Here is a 26,877-nt window from a genome sequence, read left to right as displayed (position 1 = left end):
TCCCTTGCCCTTTGTTTCATTAGGAGGTATATTTGTGGCTAACTCAAATCTTTAGTTTGTGTGAGAATTCTAATCGCTTATTTTGGGGGAAAAAAATACTTAATTGATTAAAAGGTTGGAAACCTGTATCATCTGTGAAACTGTATGGTTTTTTGTAATCAATGTAGAACCAGCAGGTCTCATACCAAGAAACTAGCTATACCTTGTTTCTGGCCTAGCAGTGTTTGTAGTAATGGGATTTTGCTGGCACAGTCAATACCAGGGCCAGCAATTGGCAGATGTCTGCCTCCCTGTCTTCTGTCAAGGTATTTGAAGTATCTACTTGTGATTACATTTTAATGATATGACCTTTAATTTACATGGAACAGCCACTTAGAGTGGTAAAAGACCATGCACATAGAGATAAAAATAGACTAAAGTTGAGCTGTTTTCCTAGACTAGGTGGGTGTGTAATTCCTTAAGACACTGTTAACAGGGGCAGTTTACAAGATCTGGGATGACTATAGTGACCCTGTGGGACTCTCTTGGAATGTGATGAAAGAAGACATCTTTAAGTACTGGTTATAGGTTTAAAAAAAAAAAAAGTGCTGTTAAGCGTTCCTTTCAGGTATGAGGTTGAATGTTTACATCTCTGCTGTTTGCTTATATTTGCTGCAAATCTGAACTCCTAGAAGTTCTTTAATGTACTTTTGTCTTTAACTTTTGTTAAGGTCATAATGGTTTCCATCCCTGAATACTATGAAGGAAAGAACGTCCTCCTGACGGGCGCTACAGGCTTCATGGGAAAAGTGCTTTTGGAAAAGCTGCTCAGATCTTGTCCTAAAGTGAAAGCAGTGTATGTATTGGTAAGACACAAAGCAGGGCAGACACCTGAAGCACGAGTAGGAGAAATTACCAGCTGTAAGGTATGTGTCATAGGCTCACAAAGTACACTTTTGTCCTTCTTTATAATGTTCCCATTTCATTTTGAGAAAACTTTGGTTTGTTGAAAGCAAAATATTGTTAAATGTTTTTTGTTCTAGCAGAAATACAAAATCCAAGACCTGGCAATGCTTCTATGGCTGGTTTTCAAGCTGTTAGTCTCTAGCAAAGCTGGTAGGGCAAAATTATCCTGTATTTAATTCAGGAGGAGGATGTTCAGTGGTAATGCAAAATTGAGAAGTAAACCACCTGAGTTGAAACTTGTTAAGAGAATGTGTAATCAAGTGCAAGAGGCAGTGTGGACTGGGAGCTGTAAGATGGGATTGAGGCCCTTTAGATCTCAAGCAAGTCACTTTTTCTCCTTGTGCCTTATTTTCTTTTCTGTAAGGTGAGGCTTAGTACTTCCTTTTTCTTGAATGCACTATTGGATCTATCAGTAAGCAAGAATATGTGATCCAAGAGGTTGTTTAAATAACTATGTTTGTAAACAGAACAGAAATGTTTGTCTTAATAGATTCTATTATGGATTTCTGTTAGTCATACAGATTACTATAAACCTGTGACAGCAAAGGAAAGGCACTGAAATTCTGTGCTGTGGAAGTATCAAAGTGGTTATTGAAAAGATTTTCTGTGTGTGCTGGGTGGGATACTTTCCTCCTGAAAAGACTCATTACCTTAATACTCTCATGAGCTAGGCTGGGCATTCTTACTATATGCAGAACCATCCATCAGTGTTGCCTGTCCCTAATACAGATTATCCTGTTTGTGATGAGAAGGGTGAACAGGAAGGGGAGAGATTTCTAGCATGAACTTTGCTAAAGCAGAGTTTATTTACTTCTATCTAGGTCTTTCTCTTATGGGACGTGGGAGTTGGCAGTTTAATATTTCAGGCTTAGGAAATACATTGAGATACAATGTAGTCTCTACAAAGTGTGTGCTTAGAAGTTGCCTAAAGGGAATCAATAAGAAAGTATGAATGCATTTAGGCTAGGAAGGGTAAGTTGTTTAAAGTAAGGCAATGAATTTCCACGACTGACAAGAGTAAAGCAGACATGAGGATGGCTGTGTCCCTAGTAAATCACTTTCTGTAACCATGTCAAAGCTCTAGCTCATTGGTCAAAAGCATCTGCTTGCAGTCCTGCGCAATGTCAAAGAATGCAGCAGAACGAGTTACACTTCTGTCATCAAGTCACAAATTCTCTCTGCATAAAACCCTCAGTTTATCACTCCCTGAAACAAGGAAAAGATCTCCAGGCTAAGCTCTGAGATGAGAAAGGAAAAGTTTCTCAATCCCCTTTTTGTGTACACTATTAACCAAATAAAAAATGGGGACTATTTGGGCAGGGGGGAGAGTAGCAGTAGTGTGGGTTGATTTAAACTTCAGTAAGACTTAAGCTTCAGTATAGCTTTTGGGAAACTCGTGTTGTAAAAGGCTTTTAAATTTTAGTCCAAATCTTCTGCTTATAGTCTGTTATCTCAGCAGGAGTTGGTATAATTTGATGTGTTTTATGAGTCTCGGTGAGTACTTATTGCTGGAACAGGTTCACAGCAGAAGTCCTGGTAAGCAGGACCACTGCTTGAGGTAGTCCTACATGTTAGTCCGTAGAGTTGAGAGCATAAGGGGATGGTGTTGCACATCTCTGCACAGATGTGCATAGGGCCAGATACTTGTTTTGTCTTCATCACATGGTGAGACAAATTAGATTGAAACTGTATTGTTTAACTGGCATTAATGTAATCAAGATTCCTCCAAAAGACTACGAAAATTTTTAACAGGATATATTGTCTTAAGTTGGCCAGTTGTAAGGGCCCTGCCAGTAACTTTTCACAATTGGCTGAGCTCGTTAAGTGTTCTACAGATGCTTGGACATTCCGTTTCTTGAAATGTTTAAAATCTAAATATGTAAATGTGATAATTAAAATAAATTGAGCTGCAAGTAGCCAAAAAATGTTGAGGCTTCTACTTCCTTTGGACTCAGATATCCAATTCCTCTGCTAATTTGCCATATGTATTGCATGTGCTCTAGGTCTTTGTTCTTGTTCCTCTTTGTACTGGTGTCAGTGCTAGTATGAGGTATGTAGGAATAATGTATGGCTATGGATGTGAAAAGGGGCAGAACAGATAAAACGTACAAACTAAAAGTACCAAACCGGTTCTTTGTTTCAGTGCTTATCCATGGGACTGCTTTTCTAGTATAATGCATACCACACATTAATATTGGTAAAAGGTAGTTGCTTCAGTTCCCTGGAGGCAAGCACCATCATTCCAACTAAAACCATAGCAGATTTATTTTCAAAAAGACAAAAGGCTTCCTGCCCTTAGGTAAGCACTGTTTGCTGTACCGTGTGAACTAAGAATTGCAGAGGCTTTAAATGCTGTCTTGGCACCTTTGTCCTATAAGATGAAGCCTCATGTTTGGGAAATCAGTTCAAGACCTCTATCACTGGAGATGTCCCATATTCTCACCACAGCATTACCACTGCTACTTTAGCTGGCCACGCAGTGAGCTGCGTTAGATCACAGTTGAGCTGAAAAACATCTACAAAACCCCCTATTTTTTCAGCTGGACCGGGAAACTTGTATGCTCACACAGCCATCGGGCTACTTGCTATTGCCAGTGCAGGAGAAGCAACATGGAAATGAAGATGTTAGAGAGGGACCAATCTGGTAGTAGTACAAACTTATATTGCCTTAAGAGTCACGAAACTGTACCTTTAGGTGACTTAATTTATAGTTGAAAATGAATTGACTTCTCTTTATTCTGTAAGGAAATGTCTTTTAACTATTTACATTCAGTATAACTGCATGCTTGGCGTGGGGGGAATACTGCTGTGATTTTAATAGATTTTAATTGACTTGTGTTGAAGCAGTTGCTAAGATATTGGACCCTGTACAATTAAGAAGAGGGGTCTGCTCTGGTGAAACTTTGAAGTGTGTTTTATTCCCACAGTACTGTTTTTTGCTCAGGAAAACTTGCATGCTAATAGGTGTAAATAAGGTAAGGCAAGAATTTTTATCTGTGCGTGTTAAGCCACATGGTTAGAACCCAGCTAATTATGAGGAGAATATATGGTGGAATATAATATGGGTGAGATTTTTTCAGTGGGAATAGTTGAACACCAGTTTGGTAAGACTTGATCTGATGTTCTAACCCTGCCTTTTTCTTTTAAGTAGCCAGAGAAACAACTTTTTTCATCTGGAAGTTCCCCAAAACTGGCATAATTCCAGGATAACACTTCTTGAGTCACTAGAAATTTTTAAAGCTTGATGAAAGCTTTCTAAACCTAAAAAACCAGCATGACTTGTTCAAGTCTACAAGAATTTGAATAGTTATTATCAAGCTTGGGAAGTGGGCAGACTTTTCCCTTTCCTTCTGTTGAAAGAAGAGAGATGATGGTATTTAGATTGCTGCTTAAAATTTCTTTGAGTCCTGGTGTCTGAAAGAGACCATTCCTCCTTTCTTCTGATATTGATAGAGATCTGGTTTTAAGGATACGGATGAGTATTAAAAAAATTTCAGTGCAAACTGAAGTCTTACTACCTTCTATACAACACATGCAATACTGCTTTCGCTGTATGGGATAAAGTGTGCACAACTTCATTGCTGAATATGTTCATGGGAATTCAGTAACATGTTGTAATATTCCTAACACACTTTTCTAACTTGCCTCCTTACTTCTCAGGATCATCAGTATAGCTCTGTATAGGCAGAAGATGTGGGGGTTTTTCTTCACTTAAGTGAAATATGTATCTTTTATATTCACTGGCTATTAGTTTGAATTTTTTGTCCTGTTTTTTTTGACAGCTCTTTGACAGGTTGAGAGATGAGCAGCCAGACTTCAGAGAAAAAATAATAGTAATTACGAGTGAACTTACACAGCCTGAACTGAACCTTAGTGAAACAATCAAGGAAGAACTTATAGAGTGCATTAATATTATATTTCATTGTGCTGCTACAGTCAGATTCAATGAAACACTAAGGTAAGTCTAAAATTCTGTATACTCTGGTCTGGTAAACCAGTGGTACTCAAAGGGAGGGGGTAAATCAGGTGTCTGCATAATCTTGCAAATGTTCAGCCTGTCAGGCTACTTCAGGTACTCTGCTGTTTGTGTGCTGGGTCAATTTCATGGTGCCCCTTAAGGCAATAATCTTTTCCCCCAGACTTACCTTAAGCTGTTGGGTTTTTGTTTGCTCTTCTTTGAAAGATGGAGGCACATTATTTAAACCTGCTTTGCCAGAGATTAGAATACACTATTCAACACGGAAAAGTTCATATATTTTTAAAGCTTTAGACAAAAAGACAAATCCATTATTAGCACTTAGAAACGAAATAAATTATTTTTGTGCTTTTGGTAAAGGCCCTTCAGGTTTTGTGTGTTTGGGTATTTTCTTGGTGCTTTTGGTTGTGGTGTGTTTTTTCTTTTTTTAAACTAAATCCCTGTGCCTGAATTTCAAAATCTCTTTGAAGGGAAGCTGTTGAAGAGACCAGGAAACATGTTGCTATTTTGAGTCTTCCTAAAATCCTGTGTTGCTCTAGGATGGGTAGAAAGGATATGAATAAGCTGTAGCTGTATGTACTGTGCTTACTAGTAATGTTAGAGCTTTTTTTCCTAGTGTGTAAAAGGGAACACAAACTGTTCCTTGAGCCTTCCTTGTTAGAAGGGGAACACATGTTTTTCAGAGGATAACTTTTTAGCAAAATTGTATGCGGGTAAAGTTCTAGCACTTGATCTCTACCTGATGAACAAACAGGAGATTAAATACTGCTCAGCTTTCTCCATGTCTTTAGAAAGTCCTTCATTAAGAAGAATACAGGTTTGCATTGGAGAGAGTAGGGAGAAGTAGATGCACAGAGACAAAGGTCAAAACTAAAAGTTGAAAACTTCCATATTGTACAGAAAATCTATTAAGGAATTACTAGACAAAGGAGTACCAGAAGCAAGAAAAGACTATATTTGCCTTTTGGTGAAAACAGTGACTTGATTTAGTGTTGAAACACTTGAATAAATATCCAGTTTGGGTAATTGAGGAACAGCTCCAGTTTTTGGGGGAAGGGGGAAGTAAACCAACTTTGAGATAAAACACTTCTCAACTCGGATTTTCTCTGAGTTGTTACAAAGGTTGGCACTAGCTCTGTAAGAACACTATACTGTATGCTGAAATGTCATAAGGCAGTCCATGTTTATCACTGTTTCATGGTCTTCAAATGTTAAAGAACTGCCAACCTGACAAAAGCCCAGAGGGACTTTAAAATAATTTGAAAGACTGGTGGCATGGGGTCTTGATACAAAAAGCCTCTGGCAGTTTCTGCTTTCTTGGCAGGCCCAGTGTGTTTAGCAAAACAGAAAATGTGAGCATTTCTGAGGTGCTCTGGCCACAACTCTTTCCTAACAGATGTGCTGGAATGGCTGGAGGAGCCTTACAAATCTGAAGACCACCTAGAGCAGCCTTCATCAGATATTTAACAGAAATAACTAATGTAAAGTTCAGAATACTTGGCTTGGGGCCAGTGGTATGAATAAAGTCAAGAAAGCAAAATACTTAGGCCTGTTTTGGAACTCTTCCTAATTTGTATTTGCTATACAGTCTGCGTGTGTAGCAGAGTGTGCACAGCTCTAATTATGAACTCCTTCCTTTGACTTCTTGAAAGAGGCAGTGAAGACTGAGAATAATACCATATCAAAGAAAAAAGTAATTTCTTGAAGTAACATTTTCCATTGATGTTAATCGCTATGGGATAGCGGTCCCCTCTCTCCCATCCCCCCAGTGCTTCAGTAATAATGTGTGATAAAGCAGTCTTAGACTTCGTGCTTATTTGGGGGTGACCAAGATTTTTTTTGTTAATGTAACACTTTATTGCAAAGACTTTGATAAAGCTTTATGCAGCTGTATTCTTGAAACTTAATTGGCTAGTACACTGTGTACAAGAAAACTAGTGCCCATAGCAAGTTTTGTAGGCTGGAGAGAATATTCGAATTGTATAAAATAATGATAGTAGTTAGTTGGTCAGTAAGCTGTGTTCTGGTGGGAATTGTAGAGATATACCTACTCTCCTACAGTGTCCTTAAGGATTCTATTTTAATGAGAAGCAGTGAAGGTGGAAGATGAAAGTGTGGTTCTTGGTGGTTTTCCTTTTTTTCCTTCCTTCCTGTAATCATGTTGTGCTATTGAGCCTTATGCTATCCTACAAGAAGATGCCAGTCTCCAACTTAGTAGCCCTCTGAGCCTTCCGTCTGAGTTGTTGACCTAACTCAACTTGAACTAGGAAGTTCAGAGATGCTGTTAAAACTGATACGCATCTCATGTGGCAGCTAGGTTTTTGTTGCATAACTTCCTTCACGTTTTATTAAAAATGTAGGATTGGGATTTAGCTTGAGGAGACCAAAGGTGTGCTGACTTTCCCACTCTAGTAATGGAGCATGAGGATGACAATAAGAACAGGGTAAAACTTAGGAAAATTTTCCTGAACATTGAGAGACAGTCTAGATTAAGGCTGTGGTGTTTTATTCTAAGCAGAAAGTTAGGACACTGTCTATGATGCTTTTTTGAGGAGGGTGGGGTGTTCAGGAATACTTTATATACCTGTAACTGAAGCATTTGGGAGTGAATTGACTAGTTACTTCTTTTTGCTTGTTTTTGTCTTGCTTTCTGCTAATCAAATTTCTGTTTCATCAACAGAGATGCTGTTCAGTTAAACGTGACTGCCACACAACAGCTCCTCTTCTTGGCACAGCAAATGAAGAATCTGGAAGTGTTCATGCATGTTTCGACTGCCTTTGCATATTGCAATCAAAAACAGATTGGGGAGGTAGTTTATCCACCTCCTGTTGATCCCAGGAAACTGATAGATTCTCTTGAGTACGTGTTATGTTTTCTGAAGCTACTTCAGTAATCTAACCACTTGCTTCCTAGTAACGAAGTACCAAAATATGGTTGGGAACCTGAAAGATGAAGAAATTAGTGTATGCTGTCCTGTCAGTCTGACAGCATGGCTGACACTTCCCTTTTCTGTAAAGGAGATAGGCTAAGGTTTTATGGTCGCTTTCAGCTGAGCTAGGTGTGGAGTAGTACTGAAGGAGGGGGATGCTCATATCTGTTCATGATGCCTTCTGTATTCTGAGAGTGGCAGTTCTTCAGCTGTATGATGAGCTGAATCAGGAGCTATTAAAAACAAAAAAGCTGTGCTCTTACAAGTATGCTAGCACTGGCATTGGGAAGGAAAGGGATAAAAGCAAGACAGTCCTCTTTAATGGCAGCCTCCACTACATCCACCTAAATGCCATAGGCAGATCAGTCTGCGATACAGAAATAATACTACTTAACTGCTCAGAAACACAACTGTAGAAGTAGTTCCGTTAGGTATTCAGAGTGTGCAAACATTAGAAATCTGTTTCTGTACTTTTTTTAGTCTTGGTTTGGGCATTACTGGGGGAAAATTACTCATTCTGTATTTATTTTCTGTGTATATTAGCTGTCTTATTTAGCAGCTGTCAAACCCTAACTAAAACAGGTGGCAAATATGGGATAAGTAAAGTGTAATGTAATAAATAATAATCTCATCTCTAAATCAGTCTCTCCCTTTTTCCCTGTTGTACAAAATATCACCCCCTGTAAGAGAAGTATGAAACTAAAAATAACTACTTAAAAAGTAAAATATCTTCTTTAACTTGTTATTATAGATGGAAAACATTAAAAACAAATGAGTTACTACCTAGAATGTACATTGAGCCAACCTGTTTTTATAATTGACTTTAAATACGCTCTCAGATGAGATATTCTGAAATAGTCCTATTTTTGTCTAGCTTTTCACAAGCAGGATAAATGTAACTTCAGCTGCTTGGTTTGGGTTTGGACAGCTGTCTGTATTTTAGAACTCATGGCAATGAGAGAAGGCTTTTGTAAACTTACACGAGAGTGATCTCTATGCAACTCAGCTGACTGAGACACGTAGAAACAGACTTGTGTCCCTTTCTGGGCTTTTCTACCCCTCTTCCCATACCAGTTCATATCATGAAGGTAGTCTTTTGTGTGTCAGCTTTGATTGTAACAGAACATTGGTGAATAACAATGTTGGCTAAATTCCATTTATGTGGCTAAGATGTGGAGTGGCTGAGGCAAATAAAATCCAAGTCCTGTTTTGAAGTGGAGAACACCAAAGTAGCAATAGTTCAAGAGGCACACCTCTGTTATGCTTGTGTGCTATGACTGAAGGTTATTACGATTTTAAACATAAACTGCTGAATGAATTGGGAAGCAAGGTGAAATTGCAAGACTTAACTAAATTAAGGGGAGAAGGATGGTGACCCAGCTTGCTTCAGAGGTGTGGGATTGCTTAACACTGCAAAGGTGGAGGTGATACTCGTAATGCAGCTGGGACTCCTTTCCAGTGGCATTGCTTACCTAGATCACTTAATGCTTGCTAACTGAGGAGCAGCGTGCCTGTGTCCCAAAGACTAACTTGCCGTGTCTGCACTTCACGTTTGAGAACTTAGTTGATAGAATTAGGATTATTGTAAAGGAATGTACTACTTACTCTGTAGTTGGTGTGCAATAAATGAATTGCTTGGGCAAAAAAAAATAAATAGCAGTATGCTTCTTTCAGTGGACACTGAACATGCAGCCCTCCTCTCTTTTACTGAGAAACTTGTTTTCATTTCAGTCTGTATCCCTTTTTCTTTAAAGGAGAAAAAAAAATCATGTTAATGTTAACAACAAAAAAAAAAAAGATATTTAATGAAGTTCATAAATGTGCTTACTTTCTACAGTACACTGTAGGAAATAGTTCCAAAACCCTTTTGGAACTGGGCACATGCTTTGGTGAAAGATTTTTTTTTTTCTTGGCATTTACTCTCAAATGTTTAGGTTTTGTGGTTTAATTAAAAATAAAATTAACATGAAGTCAGTATAAACAGTCTTCTGTAAGTTGATAGTAATATCCTTAAACAAACCAGCCTAACTGTACTGCTGCTGTAGGATCTCAAATATAACATTCTTCCTTAAGATCCTTTTTCAGAAGGGTTCTACATATGCAGTTGCCACCTTAATTTAAATAGTAGCTTATCAAAATAAGTAATAGACAGGCTGTATTAAACTTGATTTTTCTGGCCTCTGGGATTGGTCTTCAGTTTAAAGAAGCAAAAAAACCCTAAGTCTTATATTTTGATGAATGGTATTTCAGGAGGCTATGTGGTTTTAAAGTTAAGTGCAGTATAAGCTGTCAGCAGATTTGTTGTTTGTACAAATGCTTATGGAAATGTTTTAAACAGCTCAAAGTTGTAAAGTAGAAATAACTATGTGACATGCTAACTTCAGTGGGAGTTGGTGTTAAATTCTGAAAATCAAGCTGAGATTTAAAGTGTATTAGTTTAGTGTTAGATGCTGGGGCTGTTGCAGAAACATGAAATACAGAACTGCATTTTTAATTATTGCCTAAATTTCTTCACAGAATTTCTTGTTCCTCTGTGCTTATGCAGCTTCTAGGGGAATGTTAATACTTTGGTGGTTTTAGTGTGGTTTGTGGTTGTGGTGGTGGTTTTTTTTTTTTTTTTTACCTTGGGTGGTGTTTTGAAGTGATTTGATTTTAACTTTACTTTCCAAAGTACTTTTGGTTTATCTAAATCTTTTTTACATATTTCTTTTGCCCGTGCCGTCTGTCCGTGTCCCCACCCCAGCCCCGTGAAGCAGCATGCAGTAATTTATGCTTACCTCTTATTTTGTTTCTTTAGGTGGATGGATGATGGCCTAGTGGAAGATATTACTCCTAAACTGATAGGCGACAGACCTAATACTTATATATTTACAAAAGCCTTAGCCGAATATGTAGTACAACAAGAAGCTGAAAAATTAAACGTAGCCATTATAAGGCCATCTATTGTTGGTGCTAGCTGGAAGGAACCTTTTCCTGTAAGTCATTGAGTTTTCACCTGACCATCTTGCCTGTAAACCGTAGTACATACTGACAGCCTGTTTATCTAGCAACCTTAGTAGAGGAAAATCTTTTAGACTATGAAGTTGTGGCTTAGTTGCTTCTGGATAACAACTCTGCTACAGAAGCTGCCAAATACAGTATTCTTATGTGGGGATTTTAGAGGTAAATTACTTCTAATCATAGAACAACATGAACAATACATTTCTATCACAGTGGAGATACTATTTCACATATGAAATAAGTGGTCATTTTTTTACTTCATGATTCTGTGTATCTTCATCTGTTTTTCCCTCTTCAAGATGCTTTGGTATGTCAGTAGCTGCAAAGGATGACTAAGAAAACTAGGGACTGCAGGACATAAAGGTGTTTTGGCTCTGCTTCTTTTAGTCAAATGCTGTAAGCTTTGCAGGGGGTGGCATAAGTTCTATGTGCTGTATACTGTATTGATACATAACATACATGCTTCCCCCTAATGGGAGACTGGTGTTGGAATAGGTTGTTCAGTTCAAGACTGAACGTCTCTCAAGCCCTTAAAATCCATATAATTGACTTTGCATACCTTTTTGAGTACGTACAATGTACATGTCAAACCAATAAGTTTATAATGTCTAAATACTGTCACTAAAGGTGAGTAAGAATGTCTTCTGTTTGAAAAAGGTAAAACCTAATAATAACACAACTGCTTATCTGTTTTCTCTGAGTTGCTAGAAGCTAGTCTACAAATGCTTGTAAACTTGAATACTTCCAACATAAACATACTTATGCAGACAGTGCCCTGCAGTTTATTCACTACAAAATAAATCAGCTAGCATCTCACTTTGAAGGACCAGTGAATCTATGGGTAGATCTCTTGTCTGAGTCATAGCAACTTGTTACATCGCTAGATTTTGCTATGGAAGAACTTCATTTAGAGACATAGAAACTAATATCTTTCTCTTCTTTAAGGGGTGGAGGGCAAAGAGAATACACTTGTAGAAACTTCTCAAATTTTCTACTTGAAACTGCTGACTTCAGTATACTCTAACCAAATCCTTTCCCTCTCCCCTGTTCATAATAGGGATGGGTTGATAACTTCAATGGACCTAGTGGTATCTTCATTGCTGTAAGTAATGAATATACTTAAATCTTTTTCCTCATTTTGGAAGGCAACAAAGCTTCATATGTTTTACTGGTGGGTCTTCTGTCTCTTTTTTTTGTTGTTGTTTTGTTCTTTAAGGCAGGAAAAGGAATTCTTCGAACAATCAGAGCTTCCAACAGTGCACTAGCAGATCTTGTTCCAGTAGATGTTGTTGTCAATATGACACTGGCTGCAGCCTGGTATTCTGGAGTTAATAGGTATAACAGGTGACAATAGAGAATACTAAGTATTTTGAAAATATATTGTGTATTTTAATAGATCAGTCTTCTATGGAACTTTTAATCAGTGTCATGCTGTTCCCCCAGGACAAAGGAATCTAAGGTTCTAAGAGCGTTAGTCCCTCAAAGTGTAACTTCCTTATACCAAAGAGGAAGACATCACCTACTGATACTGTTGTAAAAGCTATGCCTGAAAATTCTTTCCTGGGCCTTGTTGTAATCAATACAATCTACAGTAATGTAGGTGGTGACTTCTCTGAAAGAAAAGAAATATGATAGTTACAGAAGGAGAATAATACTGGAAGATGATATAGGAAGCAAAAAATCCAACATAGGACTGATGCTTTCTGCTTTATGTAAATGATGCTGTTAAGGGAAAGGATAACTGTGGGTATGTCATTTGTCTGTGTTTTTAAAAAGTTGGTTGTCTTCTAACTTGCTCTTTTGTCTTTTTCCCCCCAGACCAAGTAATATCATGGTATATAACTGTACAACAGGTGGCACCAATCCTTTCCACTGGGGTGAAGTTGGTATGCTGTACTTCTTTTTTCATAAGCTTTAATAGAAAAATAAGGCCAAATAATAAAAGCACAGGCTATAATCAGTAGATTGTATTGTATTTTGATTGTTGAAACTAGCATAATAGCCATACCTCTCAATTTTGCACGGTACTGTGCTTTTTCATTATCTTTCACTGTTAATTCTCTCCCCTTGTTAGCATTATTGCTGTTTTGTTTTGGTGGGGTGTTGGGGGTTTTTTTATTCCATTATAACTTAAACTATGGGAGAACTGATTTTTCTGTTTTGATGCTGCCGTGACCTAATCTTCAGAGTGTTGGTAGTGTGCAGAGAAAAGCATTGCTCAGAGGAGCAATAATGTTGTTGGGTTTAATGCTAACTTTACTAAATACATGTGGATAAACAGCCCACAATTAGATGTTTTGTACATCTGCATAATTGAGAGGTATGATAATAGTTTTGCACTTGTGTAGCTCTTTGTTGTGTTGGGCTTAAGTTAATTGTTGGTTGAGGTAGCTTTTTTTAATGTTCAGATAGCTACGTGAGACTTTGAACTATTCATGTGCAGGGAAAAGTAATCTTTAAGAAAGTATGGCCGCCTACTTTACACTCTTAGATATCCTGACTTAGAGTGTAACTGACATCCCAAAAACTTTGTAATACTTTTTGTTATAAATAGCAATACAAGCTGACTGGCATGGTAAAGCTGTTTGTTAGCTTTCAATTTTTTTAGAGAGTTCTTAAGCTCAGATTTTTCTTTTTTTTCTTTCAGTTAACTTAAATACTTAAATCTATTTTATTTCTCTTGACTACTTTCTTCATGCTTTTTACTTGCTTTTGCCCATTTTATATGTATCTGTATTTATAAACCTTACTGCTTAAGTCAAACTTGGAAAACTGCTGACTTCATTTATATTCCAGTTTGAACTGGGGTATTTAAACACTGTCTATAACAACAGCATAAAGTTACAAGAGATGATTACAAAGATGAGGTGAATTTCAGTCTAACTTTCTAAGGCACTGATCCTGCATATCTGTCATGTACAGAATTTCCAGGTGTCAGCAGGAGTTTCTCATGGAGTCCCATCCTAATAGCTTTTTGCTTAATGCTTAAATTTGGATAAGGTGCTTTAAAATGTCATTTGAAATCCACTTCAAATGCTTTCAGTGTCTTCAGTCTGCTTTTAAATTACTGTTCACATAAGAGATTAGAATAGCCTTCTTCATGAAATATAGATGACTATTTAAATAGCTTTACATGCTATATAAACTGAAATTGCTGGGAATTTTTTAAATCAATGACTTTTAAGGTAGGGAAGAGGAACAGAAAGAGAGAAGCTACGATAAAATATGATACTGAAGATGAAGGCATGAAAGGCTTCTTGATATAATAAGAAGCAGTTCAACAGTTTTTTAGGTGAAAAGCTTACGACTTTATTTTCGTTTCTGTGGATTATAGAAGAGTTAGGGTGGCTATTAAATGGCATACTGAAGTAAATATTGTACACTGTAATGTACTTTGAAAACCATTAAATTTTACATGGTTATTATCAAAGCTGTTACACAACTTTTCTTTCTCAGAATACCATGTAATTTCTACTTTCAAGAGGAATCCTCTCGAACAGGCCTTCAGACGGCCCAATGTAAATCTAACTTCCAATCACCTTTTATATCAGTACTGGATTGCTGTAAGCCATAAGGCCCCAGCATTCCTGTATGATATCTACCTCAGGATTACTGGAAGAAGCCCAAGGTAATGGTGACTAGCTCTGTCTTGTCTGTTCCTCTAACTTTTAAACAAAGCTGTGCTTACACTATGATGTATATTGATTATTTTAAAATTTTTTTCTTGCCCTGAATGCTTTGTGACTAAAACTCAGCCTTTTTTTCCTGAGAACAGGTCCTTGAATTCAAAGTGACTTTGAACTTCCTAACAAAAATGAGGTTGTTTTTGTTGGATAGTTTGGGTGTTTGAGTAGTCAAGGTAAACGGAATTAGAAGATCTAGCAAGTGATGTTTGTTCTTATAACAAATACTCAAAATTACTCATCCTTATTTTTTTCCTACAGGACGCCTTGTTAATTTGAATTTCAACATAAATACGCTAGACGGTGCAGTAAGGCACTCTGCTCTTAGTTTACAACACAACCGTCTCTTGTATTGGTATCTGTGTGCAGTCAACCATATAATGCCTGCATTTTTGCATGATCTTTTGCTCAGATTGACAGGTCATAAACCATGGTAAGGAGACCAGGGCTAAAAATACTTTGCTGGTAAGGTGGTGGAGACTTGTGAAGAAGACATGGCGTGGGCTCTGTCTAGATTTACTAACTATAAGCAATAACAATCCAGTGGCAGTGTTTCTAAGAGATTAATGACCGGCTGAACAATGTTGTTGAAGATATGTCTCAGATCAGAATCCTAGTCAGTCATTAAACTCTTAAGAAGTGGCTTGCATTAAGATTGTTGTTGCTATTATAAACCAAAAATGGAACAGGAGACGGAGTTAATTGCAGGTTATTTCTGTAGGTGATACAACTTGATCTGGTATGTTGGTTTGTATCATCTCAATGTTCCATTCAGTTTATAATATTTATACTAGTATGTGGCTAACTTGTGGTGAAAATGGCATAGCCCTGCTAAATAGGCTAAACTAAATTATGTAGAGGGAATATAAGATGTCACTTCAATTTGTTTCAGATTTGCCAAGCCATATGATCTTAAGTCATTGCACATGTCATGTTTTCAAAAGTATTTGTCTTCAGACTCTATAAAATCTCCACTGTGGTCACACTGAGTTAACACAAGTGAGTATTCGTTCATTGTCCTGTAGTCTAGGTCTGTCTTAGAAGGCAGGGAAAAGCTATGTAACAGACTTGGCACTGGATCAGTAGAAGCAAGACATGTAAGTGGTTTGTAGGAGAAAACTTCTAAACTGCCTTGGGTTCTGTTGTTCCAAGCCTACTCAATAGTGTAATACTCACAGCAACAGTAGTGGCAGGAGGCTGTGCCTGTACGATAATCTTCCCATATTAAAAAGATGTAAGCTCTTCAGATCGAAAGAAGGTATTGAACGTACAAGTTCCTAGCTTTTAGGTTCTTTTGCAATTTTAAGTTACTTTAAGTTATTTTAAGTTTAATAAAAACTGATAGAAATTCCCTGACAGATGTGAAGACTTCATCACTGACTAAAAATAGTTATACTATAAATGCCAACCTACTGTCTCTCAAATGGTTAGGAAGTAGTACTGCCAGAACCTTGTCAGTTTTTAAAAGGTGTCTACTCTTTTAAGTGTCTGACCAGTGGGAGTAGAACAAGGCTGTGAATAATCATGTTGTTTAGAACACTCTTAGCAGTTTTATATTGTAACGCTGGGAATGTTGAATCTTGGTTTTGCTTTTCCTGGGCTTCTTAATTGAAGTCCAGAGATGGAATTTAAAACGTTAATCAGTACTAGTACAATTGGTGACATTAAATATGTATTTTTCTAGCTTGTGAAGTTTTACTGATACGAGTATTCCTAATTAGTTTAATATAACAGTGGGTGGGTGAGTTTCCTGTTCTGCACAAGATTTCCAGTTTGGAGGAAAGATAGGAGATTCAATTAAAACAAGCTAGTGTTTGGTCACTAAGGTTTATCAAATGCACTTGAAAGAAAAGATTTTTAAGTTTGATACGCAGCCCACTTACAGGAATATAGCTTTCATTATATAGTGCTCTGCTCTTTTTTTGTTAAGCATTTAAAAAATGGGAGCTTGCAATAGGAGCAGTAGAAATAAATAGATGCCAGCAAGACATGCAGTGCTAAATTCTAATGGGCTTCATGTGTTGTTTAATAATAGAAGAAATTTGAGGTAGATCTTTACTCTTCTACTTTCTTCTAGTCTTCTGGCTCAAAGTACTTTGAAAGCTGCTTTAACTTATGGGCTGAAGACACAGTCATGGTATAAGGATGTCCTACTGTTGCTGTGGTCATTCTGTCCAGCTGACAGAATGGTTTTAATTACCAGGTAGCATGCACTGGGATACTTCTAAAGCCTTGGAAATGTTGTTGGAGATTCTTGATACAATGCTATTCTGAGTGAAGAAGGGCTGGCTTAACCTAAAATGTGACCTTTTCCACCACGATTTAGCAGAAAAACTTGAGCAGTATGGTAAAAATGTAGTAAAATCAGCACAAGAAAATTCACATACTGTGCTAACTTGACTTGACATGGTCAATAGCCTGCCCTCTCTGTGCTGAGTCTGAATAGACTTCTGAGGTCTTTGTGTACAATGTAGGAAAAACTCTAAGCAATGAAATTACTGTGTAGGTTTAACTGCGCTGTTGTCATACTGTCAGGATATTTTACTGCAACTGAATGAGAAATTTTTAAGAAGTGGAAGAAATAGATCAGGCCTATGACCCTTTAGAACTAAAGGATTATGTTCATAATAATACAAAAAAAACTTCCTGTTCAGGTTTTTTGAAAACTTATCTGTTGAAATCTGTCTGCAATATGAAATAATTTTTGCACCTCACTCAAGGAAGCAATGTTTTTAGAGAGATGGAAACCTTTTTGCTGTTTTTGCATCTAGTTGAATGTTCTTGAATTTACCAATTCTCTGATAATATTAACAGTTAAGGAAAGGGAAGGAGGAAACAATGCATATAATACTGCCTCCAAATTTTATAGAAAGAATAGGTACAATAAGGAGTGGTGCAATGAAAATTTAATACTTTGTGCTAAATACTTAAGACTGTTACAGCATTGTGCAATTACACAATAGTGGTGGTAATCCTTAGCATCCAAGTTTAAGGATAGTGTTGTCAGTAGCTTATATATAGTTGCCATATATACTTAGTTATGTAGCAAAGCTTATTAATTGTCTAATATAAGGCATAGTTCTCTCTTTTAACTTTGCTTTGTGCTTAGCACGACAGAACCATATGTTATCTAAAAACAGTTCAGTATATTAGAAATACACACCCAGCAGATCTTTCCAATTACTCTGGAAGAACAGAATGTGGCATGAAATATTTAAAGTTGTAATTCAGGGATTTCTCCAGCAATTCATTTTCTGTTACTGCTTCTTAGAAAGCTGAGGAGAAGGTGTGGTTCATGTATGCAGGGAGGTGTAAAGGACATAACTTCATATCTATCATTTCAATTTAAAGCTTCTTAAAACTTAACATGAAGCAGCTTTCGCATAGTTACTGTCTTACAAACTGGAAATGAGTAAAGAGTACGCTTTTATTGAATAGATTAATATGATTTTTCCTCTTGGAAGCACTTTTAAGTTGTGCACTTAAAGGAACCACAGAGCTGCTGGAAAGGTGAGAATTCCAGTAGTATGTCTTAGACTTCAAAATTTACAGCCAAATGAAAATCTGAACAAAGACAAATCTGAAAGGTTGTTTTATGTATTTTGGAGGAATCTTTTTTTTTAAAAATAAAAAGTATAGTTTCATGTTGATTTAGTGCAAACTAAGCTGTCACCAAGAAAGTTGATCCTCTTCTGCCAACTTTGTAATTGATCTAGCAGTTCAGAGAATGTGGAAACATTTGATTCTTTTGGCTGATATATCAAGAAACTAACCCTACAAAAAAAAAAAACAACCACAAAAACAATTTGCCACTGATGAATTGAATCAGCTGTTTCTGTGGCCAGCCACTAAATCCAATTTGAGTTGGAGGGAGGGGAAAAATCTGTAGCTGAGGTAGAAGAACTCTTTTTAGCCACTTTTTAAAAAATTTTTATTCTTTTTTTAATTGGCTTAGCTATGCTCTAAAACCATATCCATAAGCAGAGACAGCAAGATTCCCAGCAGAGGTTAGTCTTTACATTAGTTTAAATATTAGTTTAGTTTTGTTTACAGAAAAGAGTTGAAAACCAATGTCAGTGGTCAGTAACAAGCTCAAAATCTACACTTGTCTCATCAGATATTCATTTGCACCATTTAGTATTTTGGAGGGGCACAAATTTTCTTAAACTGTAGTAGTCTAAGCACTCCAACTATAGCTCAGCTGTTCTTCCAGCTTAGTATAAGAACAAAAATTGGGGAGACACAAAAGGGCAAGTCAACCAGGTTAAATAATCTTAAGACTGTCAGTGGACAGACCTCTGCAAAAAGTCTAAGCACTTATCTACTGTGTCCTGTTTGGCACTATTTTTATCCAGGCCATTTTGCTATGAGGTCTTTCTGGCTTATCTGACTAGTGAGATCTTTGCTTTCCAAGTTTCAAGTTCTTTTCTGCATTTGTTGACTTAAACTGTTACGCTTTTTTTAATGTACAGTTCATTTGTGTTAGCACAGGGTATGTTTTGGATGCACAGTCTATATTCTTCATTATTTTTGAATCGGAGGAACTCTGGTTCAACTCGGCTCCCACTGTTGCCACCTTGCCCAACTGGTGAAACTATAAACAGGTGTTTGAAAGCATCTATAAATGTCTACTAATAAAATCAGCTGGTGGTCTAAAATTTGAATGCAACTCTGAATTTTACTCTGTAGATAAGCTCTTGTGGTGTTTAAGGAAAAATATTTGTGCTTCTTGTGCTTTAGAGATACTCTACTTTCTCAGTGGTCTCTGCGGTTTGTATTACTCCATGAGAAGAAAGAGAGGCAATTTTGATATTCCCTTAGATACTGAGATGCCAGCTGCGGTTTGTATTACTCCATGAGAAGAAAGAGAGGCAATTTTGATATTCCCTTAGATACTGAGATGCCAGCCATTAGTCACAGCAGGGGACACTAATATGATGCAAAATACTTTCTTTAGAAGAGTTTCTGGGACAAAGTGCTATATCCCTTCTACAAGTACAAATGCATCAAGGCAGCTTTCAGAGAAAAATCGGTTGTTTTTATTGCTTCTATGAACTTTATTGAACAAAACTTACCTTGAGAAAGCCATTTCCTGTTAGTGCTGGGTGGTTCTGCTTTTTTTTTTGCCCCCTGCTCCTTAAAATAATCAGTGTATCCTGCTATAAGGATCAAATTGGTAGCAGTTCTATGAGATGGAAATACCTCAAGCACCCAAAGTGGGAATGTAATATGATGAGGTGATGAGGTAGTAGCTAGTACTTATTAAAATCGAGTGACCATCTCCAGCACTGTAACACCTGGAAACAATTTTCTTGTCATAAATGTGGGAACTTTGCGTCTGAGAGACTGGATGACTCACATTTTTTGGGTCCACTTCAGATAGTCTGATCAAAGAAACTTGCCCAAATTGATCCTTATAACATAATTTCTCTGTACTCCAATTGATGGTTTTGTAGAGTTGCTTCCTCTGCTTAATAAGGGATGATGGAAGGTATTTCTTCATATTTTGAAGTAGCATAGAAGTGATCATCTAAATAGTAGGATCTGCTATGGTCTGTCTGTGCCTGTAGATATTTTCCTGCCCTTTGCTGCAGAAGTAGTAGGGTTGAGGGGCTAAGCCCTATTTCTAGTGGTTTTAAGCCTTGATCTCTTAGTGACCATAACAAACTAGTTTTGTTAGAGATCTGCACACTGTGCAGGAAGACCAGAGGAACTTACTCCCTTGCTTGAAGTTGTCATGTGCAATATGTTCTGCAGTGTGCAATTTGACTCTTTCATCAAGTCAAATTGTTCAGTACAGCTAGATATTCCAGCATGCTGAAATGAAAAGTGTTCTGAACCTGTGTCCTAAAATAAGAGTTACCAACAGAAAACAACATTTTACCATCTCTTCTTTTTTTAGGAAGGAACTTAATGTTGCGCTGGGAAGTAGGATTAGGAAAAAAAGATGGTCCTATAATTTCTGATTCTATATAAGGATTGGACAGCCAAAGTTCATTGTAATAATATGCAGAAACATCCTGTTGGTCTAATATAACATGCTTTGGGTACAGAGCAAGATGGGATATATTAACACAGGGGTGTGGGATTGGAGGGTAAAAAATTTACAATCTTACTGTCTATTTTTCTTGTTTGAACTAATCTTTACCACTGTAACCTGTACATTCTATGCCTTGGACTGTAGGATGATGAAAACAATAACACGTCTTCATAAGGCCCTGATGTTATTAGAATACTTTACAAGCAAATCTTGGATCTGGAATACTGAAAATATGACTATGCTAATGAACGAGCTAAACCCCCAAGATAAAAAGGCAAGTAGCTGTTTGATGCGGCCATGGGGACTGAAAGTGAAATATAAGCTCATGGATTTAAGACTGAATAAGGACATGAACTGGTGATGCTGCTTACTGTAATGTAGAGCTAAACCTAGTGTTAGCTCAGCACTGGAGATCCCTGTTGCATCCTTTCAGTTGTGCCAGGGCTGTATTATAAGCTAGATCAGTGATGTGATCAGAGATGAGGAAGGGCAGGACCCCCTTGAAGGAGGCCTGATGTAAAAGATGGGTTGTCTTTGGAGTGGCCTGATCATGTGATCTGGTGTTGCCTATACATTGACCAAGTGGCCAAGCTGTTACAGTTTTACCTACATCACGAATAAAACAAGGCTTTACTTCTTGATCACAATCTCTTTTTCTGAGGAACAGGAGATGGGTTTTGAGGGACTACTTTTGCTTGTTTTTAAATTAGTAACAACTTTTATATACACTTTTCATGCTTTGGTCAAAAAGCCTGTGTATTCAAAGAAATGTAAGTGTAAATTCTCTCACCTCTTTCTGAAGCACACTCTTGCTGCGTGACTAAAACTGCCCTGTGCAGGGGGGAAAGTGTAACAGAAGCAGGATGACAGAAAAGTCCTGAAGGTTGTTGAGGAAGAATGAAAACTGTTGTTGAGTGCAGGGTCTGAGTAAGAGTGAATGAAAGAGCTCAAAGGAAAAGTCTTAGTCTTCCCAATGTGTGTGATGGTTGACCATCTATGTGACTCTCTATGTTTGTGCTGTATTTACCAATCTCAAACTAACAGAAATGCATGGATGTGGCTAGCTGTTTCACTGTGATGACTAGTATTGACTGGGAAGTGTTATGGAAATCTTACTGGATTCATTCCAAGCTATTCAAGATATATTTGTGTAATAGTGAAGCTGTAATGGAGTGGAGCTGTTGTTTCCGTGCACACACACCCCCCCCCCCCCCCCCCCCATATGTCTCACAGGAAGTTACCTGTATGTGTTAAAATAAACAAGTATTGCAACTGAGAAATTTCTGCCTGCTTCCTCCCCCCACCCCCCCCCCCCAACATTTAACTGAGTTTAAACTTCCTTTCTGCTATCATTTTTTTGGTTAATATTCAGCAGGATAAAAATAATCAGTTGTAGTTTTAAAAACTCAAATTCCCATATGCATTTGGAACAGTTTTGCCATCTCTAAGATGTCTTCCCTATTCAAGTATTTTCCAGAATCTAGTTCTGTAGTTAAGTTGAAGAAAAGCTGCCAAACTTATAAATAAACTGTCTAAAAGTAGGAAATGGAATAGGTTTTGGTGATTCTTGTGTGGAGAGGATTTCCACCCCTTCTTCTTGCCTCCCCCCAGTAACTTGAGTTCAGGAAAAGTTTAAAAAACAAAACCAAAATAATCCTAGAGCTTTGGACTGTTAGTATTTTCAAATAGCTGAATTTTCAATAAGATGTGCATATGGCAATAAAAAAGTTTCAACCATTATTTCAACAGGTTCACTTTCTTAACTTTTACATTCTTGCTATGATGATATATTATGGAAAATAAAGTTTAATTGAGAGATTCTGATAACTTACCAGTACTAGAAGGCTGTTTAGCATGTATGTATTATATCATGACTAGAACTACATGCTGACCTTTAACTTACAAATAATGCTAAATTACAAAGACCCAATGTGAGGGATTGTCTTCAGAACTGTAATGGATTTATCTTTCATCATACCTTATAACACACCTGGCATGCTGTTAAGCAGCTTATTTGGAAGCATGGACTTGGGAATTTAGTGTATGTATAACAACTTTTAAAGCTGAATACACTTCCACTGCACAAAACTGTTTACTTGTCTCTTGTTCCTATAATGATCTTGCTTATTCTTTTAGCTGAAATAAAACTGGCAGTTAAAAACCTGCTAGGAAAATCTTGGTATTTATTGGGACTTAAACAGCTTTTATTGTAGAATCTTGAGATGAAGAAATCAATACATCAGTGAAAAACTTGAGTTGTGAATTTACTGTAGTAACTACCTCTCCTGAGGAAGATACTCACATGGTTCTTCTGAAAATACGGCTGTACAACTATAAGGACAGCTAAAAGAACTCTGCATTTATCGAAGAGTGACCTTGGCATAGAGCAGTGTTTGTTCTATAGCATATTAGAATTATTTTGTTGCTTAAAAGGAAACAAGATAATAAAAATAGTTATTTCTGGAGTGAAATTCCTTAGATGAAATGGGAAAGCAGTGCACTTGGAAGTAGAAGGCAAGCTATTACTACTGAGGAGGAAGAATAAGGCATGAAATGCTTGAAACTTGGAAGAGATGGTATAAGAAGCTGGTGGTTGAGTCAAAAATGGGATCTAAATCTGGATCGTTCTTATGATTTAAGGACAAGATAAATTTCTTGCATCAAAGACAAATTGGAATTGTCTGCTATAAAGGCATTTATACTTTTCCTTTAAATTATTATATATAGCAGGTGAATTTTTAGGCAACTAACAGTGAAAGCTTTTATTTTATGCAGATGTTTAATTTTGATGTTCGACAACTACACTGGGCAGAATACATGGAAAATTACTGCATGGGAATGAAGAAGTATGTGCTGAATGAAGAAATGTCTGGCATCCCTGCAGCTAGGAAACACTTGACTAAGTACGTACAAATTTTTATTTTCCTCTGTTTATATTTTCTGTGTTTTCATGCCCTTGTCAAGTTCTGCTTTTCCATGTTCTGACTTAATTGTTCTTTATAGCACCTGTTTAGGTCCTCCAGAATTCTTCTGTTCCAGTCCAGTGGTCTGAAGCATTTTCTAAAGAAGTTAGATGTCATCTTTCTCTGTTGCTTCTGAGTTGCTCTCAGTATTAATAGTTGTTGTATTAGTCTGGGATTATGGTTGTAGCTCTGCTCACTAGTGTATACTGTAATCCAGGTTTCTGATTTTACCCAAGTGTCTTTTGGAAGGTAAAAAGTTACACAGTAACACAAGGTCAGAATGGCTTGTTCAGTTAATCAGGCTTAATAGAACAATAGTTGTTTCTTCTGGGAATGTGATCTTTTGAAGCAGGTGAATAAATGGGCATGGACTCTCCACCTCAGAGCAGGAAACTTTGATATTGGTGCTCTAAGATTACTTCTCTTTTATCTGTGGCTTAACTCCTTCAATTTGAAGGCACTGTTACTGTCCAGAATTTTACTGGCACAGTTGCCCTTGTTTTGTTCTTGGCTGATTCATAATGACAGTTGTAGACTTTTTGATTTGTCTCTTTAAAAAGTGAAATAAGTGATTAATCTTGTTCTGCAATACTACTTCACTCTGCTGTCCTGGTAACACAAAGAGAAGTGGTTCAGTGGTCATGTCTTTCTTGTGCTGTTCTTCTAAAGACAAGGATTTGCAGTTGTATAGTGGATTGGCACGATATGTTACAATCTCAAATATACTTTTGAAAGATGGTAATCTTTGATAACGGTGGGGATAGAAGAGGGGTCCTCTTCTGATTCTTTTTTCACTTAGATGCTGTTAAAAAATGTATAGGAGTTACACAGTTGCCATTCTTTGTACAAAGGATTGTACCACAAATAACATGAGAAATAGTCTTGTATTGGAACAGCATCTGGTTGCCTCGCTGTTTATAAGTGGATTATTTTGCAAGACGTTTAGATTCTAACATGTATTTACTCTGAGGTATTAAGCTGGTCTCTTCTGTTACCATCTAGCTCTAACTAATTGAAACAATGGACTCCTCAAATTCAGATATTAACCAGATGTGGCAGCCTAGGGGACCTGGCTACTCTAGTAAACTACTGAATAGAATTTTTCCTTAAATAGAAAAGTGGGCTTTACTTGTGTAATACAGAAATTTAGACTGTTTTTTCTACAAATAAGGTACATAGAGGAAGGTCTGGCTATAGTAACACCCAGCCTACCTGTAAAACAAGATAAGGGCAGTGATTATTTCCTTAAAAAGAGCTGCTTTTAAAATTCAAATTGGCATGATCCACTGAACCAAAGAGATTGCTCTCTTTCTAAGAAATCTAAGTGAATTCTGGTTGCTGTTTGTCTTGAAGCTTCCATCTTACATGTGAGAAGACCACTAAAAGTCACAGTTGCCCTAACAGGACACTTAGTTTCTCCTCCTCTTTAAATATAGTTCTCTGAGAAGGAATGAGTTTAAAATTGCAGCGAAGACTCTGGGCTCTGTGGCTGGAAAAACTTATGATGTGGGGTTTTTTTGTGAGCAGCAGTTGGAGTTACTTATATATGAAGTTTTAAATAAGTGAAGGGGAGTTTGTGTTAAATATTTCCTTGGTTTTGGGGTGGATGGCAGCCTTCTGTAGGTTACCGTGTGTGACCTTGGCTTTAAGAGGTTTTTATCAAGTGGCCATAAAGCAGAAGTACATGTGGTTAGCTACATGGCTGGTTCTGTTGCTTGCTTTTCATGTGTTCCACTGTTCAGCAGTGAACTATGGAAAAGCCTTGTCTCTTTGGTCCTTCACTTATCAGCTTACTTCCATCATTCACTTAATATCACTCGTGCTGTATCTTGGGATGAATAGATGAACAAATTAAATTCTAAATTAGAAGTTAATTTTTAGTGTTCTTTTTTCCTGTAAGTCTTGGTACCTTGGCTTTTAACTATTTCTTTTGTTTTTCCTTAGGTTAAGGAATATACGCTATGGCTTCAATACAGTTCTTGTGATCCTGATCTGGCGTATATTTATTGCAAGATCACAAATGGCAAGAAATATCTGGTACTTTGTGGTTAGTCTGTGTTACAAGTTCCTCTCCTACTTCAGAGCCTCCAGTACCATGAGATACTGAAGAAGAGAATTTAGCATTAGGACATCTATGCATATGGTGGTCTAACTGCACAAAGCCTGTAACATGTAGTCATCTCACATTTTGTAAAAGCATAATTTCATCTTAAATTGGAGTGTGAAATATACGGTATGGTATATGTAATGTTAGTTGTGTATCTTCCTGGAAACAGAGGAAAATAAAATGGTCAAGTGTCAGGTTGAATTGGCATTAGACAAGCATTTAAATAACTTTAACTCTTTGACCTGGGGAAAACATTTTAGACCACTGACCAACATAACTGTGCAATTTGGAACATGTTTGATTGAAATCTGCCTTAATGTGATTTTTTTTCTTTTAAGTTTTACTCCATATTGAGCAAGATAAATATTGACTTAGTAGTTGCTAGTTACTGTAGACCTATTTATTTGAAATTCTTCTAAATTACAAAGGATTTTACAAGTTGCAAAAGTGTATAAATGATGGTGGATCTCCTGAAGAAAAATATTTGAGGACTTTTGTAATTTGTTTTACTTTTTTCTCCACTTCTTCGCTTCTCAAAGTAGGGATGCAACGATGGTGCCTACTTTGCTTTAAAAGAAAAAAGGGGGAAAAAAAACCCTAAACAAACCCAAACAACCTTCCTTAATTACTGAAAGGTCTTTTGTCTGATATGGTCTTCAGAATGCACTTAGTGATTCAGTTCTGTGCTTGAAACTGGCTGCATCCAACTTGCATTTATATCAGCATGAACAATTTGCTTCTCTGAAAGCAGAATTGATCCTATCATTGAGTAGATAAAAGGAAATGTAACCTGGGGGTGGGGGATAAAGTCATTGACCGTCCTCTTTTTCAATGATTTTTGTTGAGAACACAGAGCCAGCACTTGATTGTTACACTTCTGACTTCAAAAGGTAAATGTCTTTGAAAGGAATTTATTATGCTCAGTTGCTGTTTATATTACTGGTAATAGTAGTTGGACAAGCTATAGGCTTTCATTAAGAGAGATACCTGTTTTTAAATTCTAAACAATGTTAGCAAATACTTCATGAAATAATAATCTTTTAAATCTCTGAGCTATGAAATCTGATGCATGGACAACACCAATGCATAAGCACACTTCTCATCCCTGCCCCAATAAAACTTCTCATTTCACTGGGCAAGCAGAGCAAGATGCATCTTGCTTCAAAATGAAAGTATGTTAACAATTCTTCCATCTATCTTAACTTAAATTATTAGGTTTAAATCTGAAGAAAT

The 26,877-nt window shown here is 37.0% G+C and overlaps 1 protein-coding gene across 10 annotated transcripts; it reads left to right on the top strand.

The window, feature by feature from the left end:
* Positions 1 to 716: 716 nt before the first annotated feature.
* FAR1 (fatty acyl-CoA reductase 1) lies at positions 717 to 25,909 on the top strand. 10 transcript variants are annotated; one of them, XM_009487522.2, is made up of 11 exons: positions 717 to 905; positions 4,728 to 4,903; positions 7,602 to 7,781; positions 10,649 to 10,826; positions 11,909 to 11,953; positions 12,068 to 12,186; positions 12,670 to 12,737; positions 14,796 to 14,967; positions 20,719 to 20,848; positions 23,350 to 23,477; positions 25,482 to 25,909. In XM_009487522.2, the coding sequence occupies exons 1-11, from the start codon at positions 717 to 719 to the stop codon at positions 25,642 to 25,644; spliced, it is 1,548 nt and encodes a 515-aa protein (XP_009485797.1). In that variant the 3' UTR covers positions 25,645 to 25,909. The 10 variants fall into 10 exon arrangements, with proteins under 10 accessions (XP_009485797.1, XP_075568143.1, XP_009485796.1 ...); XM_075712028.1 differs by lacking the exon at positions 14,796 to 14,967 and adding an exon at positions 14,308 to 14,447 and having other exon boundaries at positions 20,714 to 20,848; XM_009487521.2 differs by lacking the exon at positions 14,796 to 14,967 and adding an exon at positions 14,308 to 14,479.
* The last annotated feature ends 968 nt before the right edge of the window (positions 25,910 to 26,877 follow it).

The sequence above is a fragment of the Pelecanus crispus genome, chromosome 6, assembly GCF_030463565.1.
Source record: "Pelecanus crispus isolate bPelCri1 chromosome 6, bPelCri1.pri, whole genome shotgun sequence".
NCBI lineage: Eukaryota > Metazoa > Chordata > Aves > Pelecaniformes > Pelecanidae > Pelecanus > Pelecanus crispus.
Note: the sequence above shows the minus strand (reverse complement) of the source record. Positions and strands in the feature narration are given on the sequence as shown.

Bases quoted from the DNA above. Each gene is read 5' to 3' on its own strand.
- FAR1 (XM_075712027.1), top strand. From the start codon at position 717: ATGGTTTCCATCCCTGAATACTATGAAGGAAAGAACGTCCTCCTGACG. The intron at 906-4,727 runs GTATGTGTCATA...TTTTTTTGACAG, and splicing joins GAGAAATTACCAGCTGTAAG to CTCTTTGACAGGTTGAGAGA. The intron at 12,196-12,669 runs GTGACAATAGAG...TTTTCCCCCCAG, and splicing joins GGAGTTAATAGGTATAACAG to ACCAAGTAATATCATGGTAT.